Raw genomic sequence first — 19,740 nt, forward strand, 5'->3', positions numbered from 1 at the left:
ATTTTTTCTTTAGGCACTAGGAGGTAACTTTCGGGTTTTTGATGATCTAAAAAGCGTCAAATCTAGTGCGAAAAGCCCTAAGTTGCCATCCCTGGAGTGCACTCAGTGATATGTGGGAGTTTGCCCCGTTTTTGTAACTGAAGGTTTCCTATAGTCATCGAATTTCAGCCAAAGGTCAATCGAAGAATCAGTCTACATAGTAAAATGCAAATTTTGTCCATGAACATTCCACTGAGGAATAGGGGCAAACTTCTCACATATCAATGAGTGCAGTCCGATTCAAGTTTAAGCTCAATGATAAGGGGCCTCCTTTTATAGTCGAGTCCGAACGGCGTGCCGCAGTGGAGAGAAGTTTTACATGGCATAGTACCTCACAAATGCTGCCACATTAGGAAGGAAAAACTACCGCTGAAATTTTTTTCTGATGGTCTCGCCAGGATTCGAACCCAGGCGTTCAGCGTCGTAGGTGGACATGCTAAGCGCATACGGTGGCTAGTCTATATAGTGGTTATATTTCTATATCGATGGCTTAAAATAAAAAGGGCCTAACTCAATTTTTAGTTACTTAAGAGGAGAAGGAAAAACTTGACACAGACCTAATTCATTATAACTATGTTACTTGCACCTGTATCCAACTAAATTTCAAAGGAAGGTGCATCTGCCTTGTCTTTCAGAATGAACAAAAAATTCCATTTCGAAAAAAATGAGTTATGCCCTTTTTATATCAAATCATCGATATGATGAGGCGACCGTAATGCAGAGCTAGGCATGTCCGCCTATGGCGCTGAAGGCCCGGTTTCGAATCATGTCGCGAATACTACTATAATCGTAGTTTTCCTCGTTAGTAAACAACTTGAGGTGTCACTTTGTGGCAAGCCATTCGGACTCAGCAGTAATTGGGCAAACATAAATTGAGCAGCACTCTTTGTTTTGAGACAAGTATTCATGCTGTTCCTTTATAATATAGTGGATAAATTCGTACTATCTGCAATATGAACTTATCGGAAAGGATATGCATTTAAAAAAGGTTGCGAACCAAATAAGCAATTTAGACAACTTCAGAATACAAAATATTTTGCCTTCTCTTTTTTGATGAAATGAAAAAAAAATCATGATTACTTAGTTTTCTACTCCGGATATGTTTTTAAGTGAAAACTTTGCAATATTTTCGTAATTAAATTAGCTGATTAAGATTTATGTTAAGGTGTCTCTCATTGCATAGAAATTCTTTTGCTCTAAGGAAATTTTATGCTCCTGTGAAATAGTATTACGCCGTCGCAAAAAATTGCTAAAATTCCCCACCGAAAAAAGAAGAACAGGCCAAATAACTCCTTTCTACTCAGACATAGAAAAGCCAACGAAGAAGAAAAACCTGTGAATTTATACCTACAAAGGACATACGCTTTGTAATGAATGCAATCACCTGACAACGACGTTCTGAGAACGTGCTTCAACGCTCTAACGATACACTTACCTGTAGTGCAACATGTAAACGTTTGGCCCAGGGACGAGCTTGCTTTTTGTCGCTCACAATCATGTCCATATGATGTTGCATACGTGTCAGGACCCAATGGAAACATTGTACGCTCAGCGATTCACTGCAAATGTTGAGTAGAAAATAAAAGGAAGAAAATGTTAAATTAAATGTTGAAAGCTGTAATAATTACAAGAAAATAAGAAGAAATTAACTGCAAGGAAATGTTTGCACTTAAATAATGCTTTAGACTAGAGAACTATGCGACACGACGGCGCACAACAACAAAGACACGGAAAAAGCAACCAATTGGAATGGGGCTAAGTAACCGTCATCTTTTTAATGTCCTCAGAAACACGGATGTCAGTTGCCAACATGATACAGAAAGAATTTCCAACAGTGGTTGTTGTTGAATAATTTTCTACGCCAAAGCAAATAAAATTCGTACAAAATTCTAAGAATATTTAGCGTTGCCTCTTAATGCCCGTTTTAATTAAACGAAATTTTGTAGAAACCATTTTCTAGAAGAAGATTTTTATTCTTGCCAAAGATATTTCGCAATGAGGCATTGTTTGGCATAAAAAGGCTCATTTTCAAGTGGAACCTTGACATGAAGACAACCAAAGAAATTTTTTAGTAAATCAAATATCTAAAGAAAATCTCTTACTTGCTTGACTGACTGACTGATCATCTTCCAACCCAAACGGCTAAAGCTAGAATCATGAAAAGTTGCACGAATGTTGGTCTTGGAACATAGAAACGAGCAGAAAGGGCTAGATTTATGTTATTGGGCTCAAATTAAAGAGAGTCTCGAAAAATAAGGTTGGGTGAACATGTTTGGAAAATCGTACCGGAAAAGGGAGAAATAGTAAGTTTAGTATCGCAACTGGTACTATTTGGTACATTCTTTGTAAGCCTTTACTTTGGAACTTAGGTATACTGTGGCAACTTTAGCTGGGTGACAGTAAGAGTTTTTGGAAAGTTGTGCATTTAGGTAATAAAAAAGTAACAACCAGTAAAAAGGCGTCAAATTCGGCCGGGCCGAGCTTTGGATAATCACCACCTCGGGTATATATGAAAACCACATTTCGTCAAAATCCGGTGAAAAATTCAAACCATATGTCCCATAGGAACTATATCGAAATAATTTGGACCTAATACTAATAAGACAAAACAAGACATAGATCAATTGTGTATAACAAAATATTGGTCTTTTTAGTAGCTATATCTAAAAATAAACCGATCTGAACCATTATACGATACGGATGTCGAAAAGCCTGTGTCAAATTTCAGTGAAATCGGATAATAAATGCGCCTTTTTTGGGGCCAAGACTTTAAACCGAGATACCGGTCTATATGGCAGCTATATCCAAATTTGCATCGATTTAGGCCAACTTGCAGAAAAATTTCGAAAGCCTAATACAACTCTTTGTCCCAAACTACGGCGACATCGCACAATAAATGCGCCTTTTTTGGCCCAAAACCTTAAATCGAGAGATCGGTCTATATGTCATCTATATCTAAATCTGGACCAATCTGGGTCGAAGGGCCTAACACAAACTACTGTCCCAAATTTCGGCGACATCGGACAATAAATGCGCCTTTTATGGGGCAAAAACCTTAAATCGAGAGATCGGTCTATATGGCAGCTATATCCAAATCTGGACCGATCTGGGCCAAATTGAAGAAGGATGTCGAGGGGCCTAACATAACTCACTGTCCCAAATTTCAGCAAAATCGGATAATAAATGTGGCTTTTATGGGCCTAAGACCCTAAATCGGTGGATCGGCCTATATGGGGGCTCAAGATATAGTCCCATATAGCCCATCTTCGAACTTAACCTGCTTATGGACAAAAAAAGAATCTGTGCAAAGTTTTGCGCTGGACAAGAATATATATACTTTATAGGGTCGGAAATGGATATTTCGATGTGTTGCAAACGGAATGACAAATGTGTTGCAAACGGAATGACACTCCCATGCTTGGGTGGTGGGTATAAAAAGTTACGAAGTGGTTAAATTTTTTATAGGGCGATAATTTGAAATTTGACTTTAAAGACATCTGGCGCAAAAGGATGAAGGTGAAGAGATTAATTGGGATTGAGCTAGAGGTCTGAAATGGGGCATTTTGCTAAATCCTAGACATATATGATGGGCGACTAAATAATATTTTCACAATTCGAACATTTTGGTACTATTTGGTCCTTTTTTATAGATGGAACTAGAGGTCCGAAATTTGGAAAGTAGATACATATAAGAAATAAATGATAGATTACTAAATGATCTACTCAAAATTCGTACATGTTGGTACCAAAAGTGGTACCATTTTGTACTCTCTGTTCGATAGGTACTATTAGGTACTTTCCTTATAGATGGAGCTAGAGGTCCGAAATTTGGCAAGTAGATACATGTAAGAAATAAATGATAGATTACTAAATGATCTATTCAAAATTCGTACATGTTGGTACCAAAAGTGGTACCATTTTTTACTTTCTGTTCAGATAGAGCTAGAGGTCTGAAATTTGGCATGTAGGTACAACTAAGAAATATGTGATGGGTGACTTAATAATATATTTACAAGTCGCACATTTTGGTACCATTTGGTACTTCCTGTTCAGATGGAGTTAGAGGTCTGAAATTTGGTATGTAGGTGCAACTAAGAACTTTATGATTGGTGACTAAATGATCTATTCAAAATTCGTTCATGTTGGTACCAAAAGTGGTACCATTTGGAACTTTCTTTACATATTGAGCTTGAGGTCTGAAATTTGGCATACAGTGTACAACTAGGAAAAATATGATGGGTGACTAAATAATGTAATGACAACTCGCACATTTTGGTACCATTTAGTACTTACTTTACAGATGGAGCTAGAGGGCTGAAATTTGGCATGTAGGTACAAGAATGAAATATATAATGGGTGACTAAAAAACCCATTCAAAATTCGTACATTTTGGTACCAAAAAGAGCAAAATAGTACGAAAAGGCTTATCTTCGCCTACAGCGAACGGCTACTGATAATTAAGCAATTTGACAAACTTTATCGCAGTGTTGGTAGGTTTAACGTGAACTAATATTCTGTAAAAACAATTTCGTAGCTGTTATAAAATTATTGAACTCGTAGCAAGCATATAATTCTTTGGCGCCATAGGACGTGCTATGTTTACCAAATTTTGATCATTCAAACTAGTGTTGAAGTTCAAAATTTTTTGAGTTTATGCGTCTAGCGACACGTAAGCTAAGTCTTCAAGATCAGGCCAGAAGGGTAACGAATGACAAATGGTCACAAAGTGCGAGTTGTGAACTTTCTTAAAGTTATATGGCCCAATCTAGACTTGAATAGGTCTACCGCTTTACTGCCGTTGGCTAGAGCAGACGTCTCGGTCATTGTGTCTGTCATGACAGGTCACTGTCTGATCGTATGGTTGGAATAAACGACTTCTGTAGAAGCTGTGTGAACGTCGAGGAGGAAGAGACTACAGAACATCTAGTGGATGTGTGTCCCGCACTGGCAGTCAGAAGGAGTTCCGCTTTAGGTTCTCATTTCTTTGATTACTTATCGGATTTAACGGATGTGCACATTCGTAAGGCCACTGTAGCGCAGAGGTACGCATGACGCTGAACCAGAGTTCGAATCCTCCATCAGTAAAAGAATTTTCAGCGGTGGTTCTCCCCTCCTAATGCTGACAATATTTGTGAGATACTACGCCATGTAAAAACTTTTCTCCAAAGAGGTGTCGCACTGCGACACGCCGTTTGGACTTGGTTTTAAAAAGGCCGAGCTTGGATTTGAATCACATTGCACTCATTGATATGTGAGAAGTTTGCCCCTGTTCCTTAGTATTCGCAAGTTGTTGGTCTTTTTAAAGCGATCTAAATGTTCAACGGTAGGGACTAAAAGGCATCTTCCTTCTCCTGTTCCTGACGTTTTACAATGGACGAATACGTCTAAGTACGTCTGATGGCAGACTGCCACTTAAACCTAACCAATGTCATCCTCAACACCTGTCTAGAACATTTTCTACCGCTCAGATCAACAGGTGGAAAGCTGTGGACTTGATTCCATTTTTTTCTCCGTTTGCCGCACTGTGTGTCATCTCCTGACTGATTGCACTAAAAAGGGTTTTAGTTTAAGCAACTTGTAGTTCCAAACCGGCAACCACAGTACATACTGATCAAATATAACAGTATATAAGGGTGTTCCGAGTTTTAATTTCTGGTGAATTCTAACCGTAAGGAAAATCTTAACCATCAATACAACAAAGGGGTCTCAAGCTCACTATAAAATACAACCATTCACAAAATTAAAACTCAATGTCGTCCATACTAAGCGGGCCTATCCTAATTTAATATTCAGAACACATTCGTTATTTCCATACAATTAACTATTCTACATAATTAGGAGACATACAAGGACTTTAACATCTCAATCCTCATCATTACCACCATAGCCATAAAGGGCACATAGACTAAGTATTGGAATCAACGACTACTCTTTAACTAACTAAGTAGGTACCTGGCTGACGGGATAGGTGAAAGTCCCAAGGAGGTGTAAAACAAAGGACTATCAGGAGATTAAAAACAGTTAAAGAAACAGAAAATATCTTAGCTTTAGTTTTCGCTCATCCTTTTCTGTCTTGGCTCTGGAGTGTGAAGTTCTTGTATTCTGAGACATACCAAAGAGCAAGAAAATCCAAGTCAACTTGCGAGAAAACAGGACTCATTAACGAAATTAAAATTTTTCAAGTGGAAATAAAGCACACACACACACACATACATACTGTAAGCACGGCCATCGTCATACATGCAACACAAAACCTGGAAACACAACTCAAAACATGTCTAAGGAGGATTTAAAGGAAAACTAAAAACAAAAAAATCTTCAGCAACATTAACAACTTCATCAACAAACAGCGGCTCTTCTCAAAGGACAACTAACGAAGGATTGACTCATTCACATGGGAAGCCAGTCAGTCACATATTTGGAATATGTAAGGATACCTCCATACAGAAATACACGAGCGCACACTCACGCACACACACACACACATGTATGAACATCTAAGCTTTCATTCGTCCCTTGGAATCTTGAAGATGAAGCCAAACCAAAATGGATGTTTTCGCCATGGTTGAATTGAAAAGGGAATTTTTAATTGGATTTAATTTTCAATAGAATTAGACGGGAACACTTACACACGCTGAAAACAAAACGAAGGTAAATGACCGTGTTAAAGAGCATCGAATGAGCACTGAAGCGGGCTATTTATAAAATGTGAAACACATCGGGCCATTCATTCGTTCATTTAAAACCCTTGAATGAAGCAAATAAATTGGCACACACACACACTCACACATCAGCACCATGAAATAACAGTTATCAAGGCTTCTATCCCTGTCTAAGGCGAAAAGGCGAATTGTTAAGTTTAAGGGTCTATTTATGTTTCTTTTAAAGACCATTGAAAACGAAATGGAGAGCAAAAAGGACATTCAATCAAGACACGTGAAGAAATGATTTAATTGAAGCATGGTCTAATGAATGATTTAAAAGGTGATGATGAATTCAACGTCTGGCTGGTGGATTAAAGAAATAGGGGGTAAGTGAATGGGCAAGACACAAACTGATCATTTAACAAGTGAAAACATGCAAAGTTCGGCCGGGTCGAATCTCTGGAACCCGCCACCATGGATTCTGATAAAAAATTCAACATAAATTATTTTTACCATATCAGGCAAATTCTAAATTATAAATAGATTTAGACCATACTTAGCACGATTGTTGAAAGTTGTTACAGAACACTACGTGCAAAATTTCGGACAAGAATTGCAGTTTCTACACTAATAGAAGTATGACGATACTTTTCCGATACCGCATGGTATTATTTTGTTCGCGTCATTAGCAAATATTTTTAATACCATTTGGCATCAATTCAATACCAGACAAAGGAGGCTATTAAGAATTGACGGCGTCACATTTGTATTCTTGTCATCTCGCAAGTAATGTTGTTGGGCTTTGTACCTAAAATATTGACGCCATTATAAAATATTTGTTGAACAAATAAATAAAATAAAAAAACGATGCCGCATTGGTGTATTCATATAGAAACCACTTCTGGGAATCAATTGCTGAATACAAAGAATTGAGGTTGGTCACGGTGTAACATTACTTTTTGTAAATAATCGAAATAAAATTAGATTAAAATTATTTTCAATGATTTTTTGATTCAATAGGGGGTGAAATGTTCAATAATGGTTTGGTACTAAAACCAACAACGGTCTGGTGCAAACACCAATGACAAATTGGTATTAAAACCAATACCAGTTTTGTAATATGGCTAGTACCAAATGGTACAAATCATTTTATGTTTTATCCATATCATACGGTGTTGTATCAATACCGTATGGTACTGAAATGAGCACGTTTGGTATCAACTTTTAAAAAGTATCTGCACAAAATTTCAAACGGCAAGCTTTGCGAGTTCCACCGCTGTCGTGATGGGTTGAGAAAGAGGGTAAAGGGGATCATCATTAAATGCTAATTAAGGGTTGTCTTGTCTCCTTTCTAGATTTTGTCCTAAAGTTGTTTGGAGACGTATTAACATTTAAGAAGGAGGCCACCGTGGCGCAGAGGTTTGCATGTTCGCCTATGATGCCGAGCGCCTGGCTTCAAATCTCGGTGCAAACATCAGACAGTTTTTCAGCGGTTTCCACTTACTAATGCTAGCTACATTTGTGAGGTAGCCTACCATGTTCGGACTCGGTATCTACTGAGAGAAGTATCTACTGTTCATTAATAGAATGCTCATGGGAAATTTAGTAGTGGTAGTAATTCTTAAGAAAGAAATAACAAAAATGGGATCAGTACCTCCGGGCTCGTTGTTTAGTTTGAACTTTAAAGTAATATGGCGATGGCTCACAAAAAATTGGGCATCTGTTAAAAGGGCCATAAATACACATAAACATTTAACTAATTTAATATAAAGACCGGTCTACAAAGACCACAACCAAATATGAAGAGGGTTTCCAAAATGCGCATAAGAATGCAAATGGATTTCTTACGCAGCGCTCTGGAATAGAGTAGAATAAATAGATAATGGCACGGAAACAACGCACAGACAACGATGGGAGCAGGGACAAGTGAAAAGGTTTTATCGATGAGAGTTTCTTCCAATAGGCCATTTTATGTTCCTGAAGTAGTCCAGAGAGACAAGAGGGCAATAAGCCTGTAGAGAATCCAAACACGTAAAAGGTGTTCACTCACCTTGTGACTTGTTCCCGCAATTTCAGGGTAAATCTACAAACCCTGCATCACGCCTAGTCCCCTGTTTGCAACGCTACACCAAATACCTGACTTTTTTATGACCAGTCAGGACCACAATCAGTAGCCCGAGGTCTTCCCTAATGTTGACGACCTCCACAAACGAAGTAAGGACCATGATATGCGCATCTTCACCTTAAAGTCCGGACTATTTGCAGATATCTATTGGATGAAAGTAAAATGCCGACATTGCCGCTTTACACGAAGTGCGATGAATTGGGACAGGCATGACAACAATGCCGAAAGGCGACGCGTTGTACCTAGCTGCCATGATACGAGACAAGTGTTTGACTCGCGGTTAGTGGGAGACTGAAACACACACATGCACTCCGGTGGATAAGAGACTAGCTACAATTAAAGTCAATTTCTTTAATATCGGTCTTATCTGTGTCCATGCCTTGACAGAACACAAGGAAGAAAAGACCAAGGACATATTTCATAAGTGCCTAGAGAGAACATGTGAACGCTACACCGCACATGACCTAAATTCTTGCTAGGATACTTAAATGCCACGAAAGGGAGGAAGAATATCTTTGGCCCGATTGTCAAAAAATTTTACCTCCACATGAGAACGTCCGATAATGGATTGTGCCTAATAGACCTATGGTACGACCAGGAGTTGCGAAAAGCAAATGCAAATTTGACTATGAACAATAAATTAAGGGACAGAGACAAACTTCTCACATATCAATAGCACTTAGTGATATTTGAGAAGTTTAAGAGTACGAATGGGGGAAAAGTTGATGCACGGCATAGTATTTCACAAATGTTGCCAGCATTATTAGGGGATAACCACCGTTGAAATTATTACCTGCTGATGTCGCCGAGCGCCAAGCGAAACAGATGTATCAGTAGAAAACGGCAGAGTAGAAACGTCTATTCGGCAGAAAGAAAGGGGAAAGAGACTTAAGTCTGGGCGAATCGTAATGTACAGATTACAGAATAAAGTTGGGAAATGTTTCCAAAGAATGAAAAACCAAACTGATGGCTTTGGTACAGGAACATTCTCCTGCGGAGACAAAGACGAAAATCTGGTATGGTATGCTGAGGATATAGAAAGAACAGATTTCACAGCTGCTGGTATCCGATGAGGATACCATTAAACTTGTCCCTGATAATGGTTAATAATTTCTACGGCTTAGTCAGAACGAGGTTCATGTACAATAGTATTGCCCCGACTGAAGAACAACAAAGGAGTTGGAGCCGAAAAGTTTACATCATTTCATCATCATTTTAGTCCGGCGGCAACACTCTGATAAGGCGAATGCATCATCTCGACAGTGTGATATGGCTAGAAGAATGATTAGCCAATGATTGGAATCTCAGTATACTATGCACGGTACGCTCCTTTCCTTTACTATGCTCCTTTCTATCGCATACAAGCTGCTCTCGAGCGTACGGCGTGAAAGATTAAAATTAAATGGTAACGAGATAAGTGGGCCCTACCAATGCAGTTTCAGAAATCAACTATACACCAGATATTCACACTGCGTCAAATTCTGGAAAAACTCAATGAGAAACAGATCAATACTTACTATCTCTATCTCTTCCTTCCAAATGGTGGGGAAAGAATCGGTTAAGGAGAGCTTGTTAGTGAATGGAGGTAAAAAGTTGATGGTAACAAGGCCACCGTGGCGCATCCGCCTATGACGACGAACGCCTGGGTTCAACAATAAATTCGCCTATTATGGGCCAAAGACCTTAAATCGGGAGATCCTTCCATTAGATGGCAGCTATATCCAAATCTGGACAATATTAAACAAGGATGCCGAGAGGTCTAACACAACACACTTCCCCAAATTTCAGCGAAATTGGCCAATAAATGCGCCTATTGTGGGCTCAAGACCTTATATCGAGAGATTGGTCATATGGCAGCTATATCCAAATATGGACCGATCTGGGCCGTATTAAACAAGGATATCGAGAGGCCTTACACAACTCATTGTCCCAAATTTCAGCGGAATGGGTTAATAAATGTGCCTTTAAAGGGCCTAAGACCTTAAATCGGTAGATCTGAAAATATGGGGCTATATCAAGATTTAGGCTGATTCGAACAAAGTTTGCCAGAGCAAAGTTCTTGCCCAATATCTCTATTTTTAAAGACTGTAGCATGATTTCAACAGACAGACATGGATAGAATGTATATGTATACTTAATAGGGTCAGGAATGGATATTTCTATGTATTGCAAACGGAATGACAAAAGTGAGGCTATTAACTATAAACGGTCATGGTTTGATAAAGCTGCCATTTAAACCCATCTAGGATCTGGACTTCTTGAGCCTCTAGAGGCAGGAATTCTCATCGGATTTGGCTGAAACTTTGCATCAGGTGTTTTGTTATGACTTTTACCAAGTGCCGTGCTAAGTACGGTACAAATCGATTCGAAACTTGATATAGCTGCCATATAAACCGATCTGGGATATTGACTTCTTGAGTCTCTAAAGGGCGAAATTATTATCTAATTTGGCTGAAATTTTCGATAAAGTGTTTTGTTCGTCTCGCAACAACTACGCCAAGTATGTTCGAAATCACTTCATAACCCCGATTCTTAAGCCTTTAAAGGGCGAAATTCTTATTCGATTTGGCTGAAATTTTGTACAACGGCTTCTCCTACAACTTTCAACATAAGTGTCAAAAATGGTCTGAATCGGTCTGTAGCCCGAAACAACTCCTATATGCAGCGATCTCACGATTTTAATTCTTGAGCCCATGAAGGGCCCAATTCCTACCCGAATTGGCTGAAATTTTACACAATGGTCTCCAACATTCAATTCATTGCTCCGAATCATACCATAATTGAATGGGGGCGGACTATCCCCCTTACCCTAATTTTCAAAAACACCAGATCTTGGTATCAAAATCTGGGGTGGAGTGCCTAGGAGAGCCGCCCACCTCCAAAAACCGTCAAGCGTAGACCGATCTCTACAATATGGGTATCAAATTAAAGGTATTTGAGAGTAGAAAACGAATCTGATATACAATTGTGGATCTAAGTGTTTCATGGGTCACCCAACACCCAAAACACCTCTCAAATCGAACATTTTTACTGACTATGGCAATATCGATCTTAAATGGAAGGTCTTTTGGAGTAGAATACGAAATTGACTTCCACTTTTGGGACGAAGACTCTGAATGTACACTTCATCCCCAAACATAACTTTTTACGGACCATTGTAATGCGGGGTTTAAATAAGTGATATTTGAGAGTAGGAATTTCCACAGAAAAATTGGAATACATTTTCTTCAGAATTTTTAGCAGATATTTCCAAATTTATAGTAGTCTTCCTCAACATAGCATTATCGGGCACAGCGGAGCGAGCCGGACTCAGTTAGTTTAATAAAAAAAAAGTATACAAAATTACCTTTTACCCGATACAAATTTAGTCGAACGAGGTCAGTCGTACAAAGTTGTGCTTCAAAAAACATGAAGAAAACTACGTAAACTGCATACTAAAGACGACACAGTGTAGCACACAAAATTATGATCTACAGCAACAGTTTAACAAGCTTCCCTAATTTTTTTAAACTGTACGAGCATTATATATTGATTTCATTATAATACACTTTTAAATTCTGTTTGATACTTAAATGTTTGTTTTTCATAGTTTGCTTTAAAAAACCAAACAATCAACAACCGGATGATTTCTAAATACAAAGTTGCCACCCAGGTCCAATTGTTTGTTTCTGGGCTTTCCAAAATCATAGGCAAAAATCCGCATTTACTTTTCGAAGATTGCAAAGTTTTAAAATGGACTTTTGACTCCGAAACTGGTTATTGGGCCCACCGTGCTCTCACTGAAACCGCCGATATTAATTGAGCAAAAGCTATCAAAAAAGCTTTAGAAATCATTGGGCAAATGTTCAATTAAATCATATACCATTTGCATCTTCTAGAGGCTCACGGAATCGAATTGTGAGATCGGTTTATATTTAAGCTTTATCTAAAATCCATTTACATATGTAACAAAGGCCTGCACAAAACCATTCATTTGTAACTGTTTTCGCTGAACTCGTGAACACTGAACCCATATGATGTTGTATTTCAAGACTACTGAGAGCGAGTCACAGAAGATAGAGTAAAACGACCATGTTGTTGTTGAGTAGATAATTTTGAAAAACAACCACCCTTCAGTGCATGGAAGCAATTTAATCTCGAATTTATCCCTGCTACAGTGAGATATAAAAAATTACTCGCTGTACACTGAGTCATAGGAAAGCGTCTTGCTGACATGAAGTGATTACACAAATCTTTTGCAAACTGATTATTTTCTCATATAAAAATCTTACGCGAGTGTGTGTTTACCCATGGTTTTTTCAAATCAACCACTTTGCCTTCGTATGAATTTCGTACTACGAAAGCAGACGAAAAAAAAAATACTTTATCTGAAGCAAAATGTTTCCAAATACATGTATTACACAACGTGAAATCACTGAAACCTGAATCGATCTCTCATTATTCTCAAGGGCCCTCCACCATAGCATGGGGGATATACTAATTTCGTCATTCTGTTGGTGGCACCTCGAAATATGCGTCTAAGACTCCATTAAATGGGCCAAATCGGTCCATGTTTTGATATAGCTGTCAGGGCGCAGTTCTTATCCGATTTGGCTGAAATTTTGCATCAATTGTTTTGGTACCACTTTCAACCACTGTGCTAGGTATGGTTTAAATCGGTTAATAAACTGATATAGCTGCTATATAAACCGATTTTAGGTCTTGACTTCTTGAGCCACTAGAGGGAGCAATTCTCATCTTTTTGTGTTTTGTTATGACTTCCTATAACTGTGCTAAGTATGGCTTAAATCAGTTCATAACCTGATATAGCTGTCATTTAAACCTTGGATCTTGACTTCTTGAGCCACTAGAGGATGCAATTCTTATCCGTTTTAGCTGAAATTTAGCATAAAGTATTTTGTTATGACACATGCTATCAAATCGGTGCGGCAAGTGATAGCATGTATAGGTCATGCGGGGAAGATGATGAGACGATGGAGCATTTTCTTTGTCATTGCCCGGCTTTCGCGTCTAACAGATACCGGCACTTAGGTAGAGACACAATACCAGATATGCACCAACTTAGGGGAGTGGTTTTGAAAACAATTAAGGATTTTGTAAGTAGCACGGAATTCCTAAATTAAAACTTTCTCTTTAGAAGTTCTTTAAAGTTTTTAGAGCGCACAACAAGCCGATTATTGGCGTAGGTGTATGTCAATAGTTGCATGGGGCGGATTAATATCTGCACCCTCTTTTCAACCTAACCTAACCTTGTTATGAATTCCAACAACTGCGATAAATATGGATCAAATCGGTACATAACCTGACGTAGCTGCCATATAAACTGATCTAGGATCTTGACTTCGTAAGCCTTTAGGGGTCCTTATCCGATTTTGCTGAAATTTTGTACAACGGCTTCTCCCATGACCAATTTGGTCTTAGTCGATCTATAGATCGATCATACAGCTCCCACATCAACCGATCTCCCCGGTATGCTTCTTAAGCCCATGTTAGGAGCAATTCTTAACCGAATGGACTGAAATATAAACCAATGACCTCAACTAAGGTCTTCAATGTTTAATTCACTTATGGTCCGAATCGGAATATAACTTGATATATCTCCAATAGCACAACAATTCTTATTAATTATTCTTAGTTTGCCCAAAGAAAGATAACGCACAAAGAACTCGGCAAATGCGATCTATGGTGGAGGGTTAAAAGATCCGGCCCGGCCGAACTTAGCACACTCTTACTTTTTTTTGCATTAACTCATCTCGTTGGCTTGGTGTCTAGTTATCTGTTTTATTCACTTCTCAATTGTCTCATACAATCTTGTATTTTTGAACGGAGAGTTCAGTTCTTGGAATACTCTGTGGATGTTATTGCGTCTTGAAACCAGAAGTGCATGATCTTGTTCAGGTTCTTGATGTGTAAAAATGGAGTAAAAATGTTTACCTCAATTAAGCAGAAAATCGATTATCGAATTGACATAAATACAAATATTAAAAAAAGCTTAAACTCTCCCTTAACATCAATTTAACTCTTTTATTTTTCTAACAAATATAATTTGTAGAAAATACCTAAATCTTGTTTGCCAATTCCAGAAAGCCAATTTTAAAGTACCCCTAATAAAAGCAGTCACATTTACTGACTTCAGTAAAGAAAAACAAAAAAAACTATCCTAAGGAATCTTTACATTTTTAATCTGACTTATATTTTGTCAACTGTTTCCTCCATTCCATCAATCTGCGTCGTAGGAATCCAACAAACTTTATTTATTCAAGTAATAAAATTTGCTTTTTCGGTTTATTATGTTTTTAACAATGCAAAACTTAAGACATTGTTTAAAACCTCACTCCAGTTTGGGGAAGCCATGAAGGCATGCATCGCAACGCTGGTGCAGAGTAGCACCATTTGCAAGTTAAACAAAGCCAAAGATAAAGTGCAGAAGAGCAGTAACCAAAAACACCCAAAACAAAAAAAAAACGAAATGAAATGAAACAAGTAAAAGCGTGCTAAGTTCGGTAAGGCCGAATCTTTTATACCCTCCACCATGGATCGCATTTGTCGAGCTCTTGCCACGGTATCTCTTTTTGGACAAACAAAGGATAAAAGAAAAGAATTGCAATGTTATTGGAACAATATCAAGTTATGGTTCATTTCGGACCATAATTGAACTGAATATTGGAGATCATAGTAGAAGTTATTGTGTAAAGTTTCAGACAAATCTAGTAAGGGGGGCTGAAGAAGTAAAATAGGGAGATCGGTTTATAGGGGAGCTGCATTAGGCTTTAAGCCGATTCGTACCATTTTCGACAATTCAAAGGTCATAAGAGAAGCCGTTGTACAAAATTTCAGCTAAATCGGATAATAATTGCGCCCTCTAGAGGCTCAAGAAGTCAAGACCCCAGATCGGTTTATATGGAAGCTATATCAGGTTATGGACCGATTTGAACTATTTTTAGCACAGTTGTTGAAAGTTATAACATAACACCTCATGCAAAATTTCAGCTAAATCGGATAATAATTGCGCCCTCTAGTGGCTCAAGAAGTCAAAAACCCAGATCGGTTTATATGGAAGCTATATTAGGTTATGGACCAATTTGAACTATTCTTAGCACAGTTGTTGAAAGTCATAACAAAACACCTCATACAAAACTTCAGCCAAATCGGATAATAATTGCGTCCTCTAGTGGCTCAAGAAGTCAAGATCCCAGATCGGTTTATATGGCAGCTATATCAGGTTATGGACCGATTTAAGCCATACTCAGCAAAGTTGTTGGAAGTCATAATAAAACACCCCATGCATAATTTCAGCCAAATCGGATAAGAATTGTGCCCTCTAGCGGCTCAAGAAATCAAGAACCCAGATCGGTTTATATGGCAGCTATATCAAAACGTGGACCTTTATAGCCCATTTACAACCCAACCGACCTACACTAATAAGAAGTATTGGTGCAAAATATCAAGCGGCTAGCTTTACTCCTTCGAAAGTTAGCGTGCTGTCGTCAGACAGACAGACAGACAGACAGACCGACATTGCTAGTTCGACTTAAAATGTCATGACGATCAAGAATATATATATACTTTATGGGGCCTTAGATGATTATTTCGAGAAGTTACAAACAGAATGACGAAATAAGCATACCCCCATCCTATGGTGGAGGGTATAAAAAGGCCAAAAACTCCAACTTTATTTGCTCTGGGGTTGAGAAAGCAGATTCCAATGGCTCTCTCATTCAGGCAACATTCGAAATGTTTTCATGAAGATGGCGAAGGGGGAGAAAATGAATAAATTGATAGTTTTGAATAACAATTGGCAAGAGGTTAGATAAAGAAGCCCCAGCTGAGTAAGGAGATGATGAATTGGAGGGACCGTAGGACCCACACATAGTACAATGAATGATAACAAAGGCAAACAATGAACGCAAAAGTATACACACTAAAAAATGTTTATCGATGATAGTTTCTTCTTTTTGGATCTTATGTTGTCATTATTAAAAAAATGTCTCTACTTTCATACTATTTCTAGTTTCAAGATGACAATCAATTTGAATTAAACATGAATTAAAAAAAAAATAACTATCATAACTGAGTTATTTTAATGAAAAAGATTAATGTTGCAGCTGTAATCAATTAACCCATTAACGACAATTGGGTAGAAAAATACCCATTAATGGAGCTATCGAAATTGTTGTAACCTAAATTTGGAACGATGCATCTCGATGCACAATTTTCCCATGAAAATTCCGTAAAGGAACAGGTGCTTCTTCTCACATATCAATGAGTTTAAACTCAAGTATAAGGGGTCTCCTTTTCACAGCCGGTCAATTTTTTCTTTCAGGAACAGTGGAACATTACATTTTATCAAAAAGCAGCTGAGGCAGGGTGGGTAATCCACACTGCCTGGAACATTGTATCAAGGATGACACTGCGTCCATAGTCGCCACATGTCCAAAGAGTAAACTCCCTTAGCTTCAAAGGAGTGGTTGCTGGAATTTTTCAAGCCAAAAAGTCCAGAGGCATTTTGTGAAGCATTAAATAGTGCATCAGTTGGCGTATTCCTCAGTGCGGCTGTGATGCACAAACAAGCCATCCTTTGAACAGTATTGAACAGTATGTGGACTTTTGAAGCGCCGTCCATCAGACCACAACACCATATAGTATTGTAGGTATGACAACTGCAGTACATACCTAGTGCATGACACGCAGTTTAAACCCCCCAACTTTAGCCAATAACCCTCTTGCAATTGTATAGGGCATGAGTTGCCTTTCTTGCCCTATCCAAAATGTGTTTGGAGTTCAATTTCCTGTCCAGCAAAACACCCAGGTATATTGCGCCATCAGTAAATGGAACATTCTCTCCACCCAAAAAAACAGGTGCAACTGTCGGTAACTTGTATATCCTACTTCTGCCTTACACGGATTTACGCTTAGACCGCTTTCGGCAGCCCACTGCGCCGTCGTACTTAGAGCTTCCTGAAGTATATCCCTAAAAGTGTTGGGGAACTTTCCCCTAACCGCAATAGCCACGTCATCAGTATACGCTACCACTTTTACACCTTGGCTTCCAGATATAAAATAATATATTGTTAATGGCTATTTTCCAACGTTGAGGACACAGTACATCTCTTTGAGAATCTCCGCTGCTGGCACATTTAGTAGATCTACAGATCCCAAGCCTGTAGTAATGCATTTTTTAGTAATAAGTAATGAATAAACTTTCTTACGGTAGTGTTGATGCCTAGACACTTCAGATCTTTCATGATTGACGTTGATTTTACATCATTGAGAGCACCTTCAATGTCAAGAAATGTATATTGCTTGAATTGTATGGTTTGCCCAAAAAGTAATTGCGGATTTTTCATATAGTCGGCGTTGACAAATTTTTTCACAGCTTGTGACTCTGTAATTGCATTCTTTCTTCTGTCAGTTATCAGCTGTTACTTTTAGCTTGCTTTAGAAAAAAAGTATATTTGATTAAAGTTCATTCTAAGTTTTATTAAAAATTCATTTACTTTCTTTTAAAAAATCCGCAATTACTTTTTGGGCAACCCAATATATTGCTTAAAAACAAGAGAGCCCTCTATATGGGCGACTAGGTCGTAAAGGGCTGTTTCAGTGGACTTGTCCTTACTATATGCATGCTGTTGCCGAGACAGGCGATCTCCAGGGATCTTTGCCCAAGATATGTTTCTACCAACCTTTTTAGAGTATTCAGCAACAAGGATGACAATCTAATAGAACGAAAATCCTTCGACTTCGTGTGATACGATTCCCTGTTTTAGTATCGTAGGATTCTCAGATCGTAGTCTACTGTATAAATGACAGTATTTCATAGGGTCTATCGTTTAAAAACTTGTTGCAAACTTTTATCTCGCTTTATTGAATCGTTTTGATGTTTTAAAGACTTTTTAAATTATCTTTTATTCATTATAATATGTAAACCTCAAAATTTTTTTCTCTATCATTTTTAGTTTAAGTTCGAAATGATTTTAGTGTACATAAGCCTGTATTGTAATCTGTAAGATTTAAGTCCTGTTGTGCAGGAAATTATGAAATAAAATTAAATTAAATTTGTAAAAATTTAAAAAGTCATAAGCATCAAATTTTCAAAGCTAGATGGTCATAACTTATTAAAAAAATATTATTTGGTTGTAAAAGTTGGTTGGTGACCTAGGAAATTCAGAGAATTTTTTTGGTACTTTTTATCAAAAGTTTTTTGGAGAACGTATTTCTGAACTCAAAAATAGCCCCTGACTGTCGCAGACCTCTCAACGAGATGGCTGAACAGTTCAAAATTCACCTGTTCTGGGTGCCGGGCCACAGAGATATCCCAGGAAATTCTAAAGCAGACGAGCTTGCGAGACTAGGAACTACCTTACACACTCCAGGGACACTGGAATATGTGGGTATGCCTCTAGCGACATGTAAGCTAAGTTTTCAGGAACATGCCCGAAGGACAACGAATGATAGATGGTCACACAGAGGGGGCTGCGAGCATTCCAAAACTATGTTTTCCGAAGCTCATCTAGACTTGAAGAGGTCTACTGCATTGCTGTCATTGGCTAGAACAGACGTCTTAATCATTGCGTCCATCATGACAGGTCACTGTCTAATTGGGAAAACATGTTGACAGACTGAAGGTTGCCAGCAACGACTTTTGCAGAAGCTGTAGGGACATCGAAGAAGAAGAGACTATAGAACACCTTCTGTGTGTGTTCCGCACTAGCAGTTAGAAGGAGTTCCACATTAGGATCTCATTTCTTTGAGAACCTGTTTGATTTAGCGGATGTGAACATTCGCAAGTTATTGGGCTTTTTAAAGCGATCTGGATGGTTCAACGGTAGGAACTAAAAAGCATCTTCCTTCTTCCGTGTCTGTGGTTTCATAATGGACGAAAACGTCTAAGTGAGTCTGATGGCAGACTGCCACTTACACCTAACCTAACCT

The 19,740-nt window shown here is 38.3% G+C and overlaps 1 protein-coding gene across 1 annotated transcript in view; it reads right to left on the reverse strand.

Annotated features, from left to right (window-relative positions):
- Window positions 1–19,740, reverse strand: part of LOC106082285 (protein timeless homolog) — a 960,087-nt gene that overhangs the window by 808,166 nt on the left and 132,181 nt on the right. Inside the window, exon 6 of the mRNA XM_059362476.1 lies at window positions 1,475–1,598. Coding sequence (XP_059218459.1) covers window positions 1,475–1,598 — 124 coding nt within the window. The remainder of the gene's footprint in view (window positions 1–1,474; window positions 1,599–19,740) is intronic.

This window comes from Stomoxys calcitrans, chromosome 2 (assembly GCF_963082655.1).
Source record: "Stomoxys calcitrans chromosome 2, idStoCalc2.1, whole genome shotgun sequence".
NCBI lineage: Eukaryota > Metazoa > Arthropoda > Insecta > Diptera > Muscidae > Stomoxys > Stomoxys calcitrans.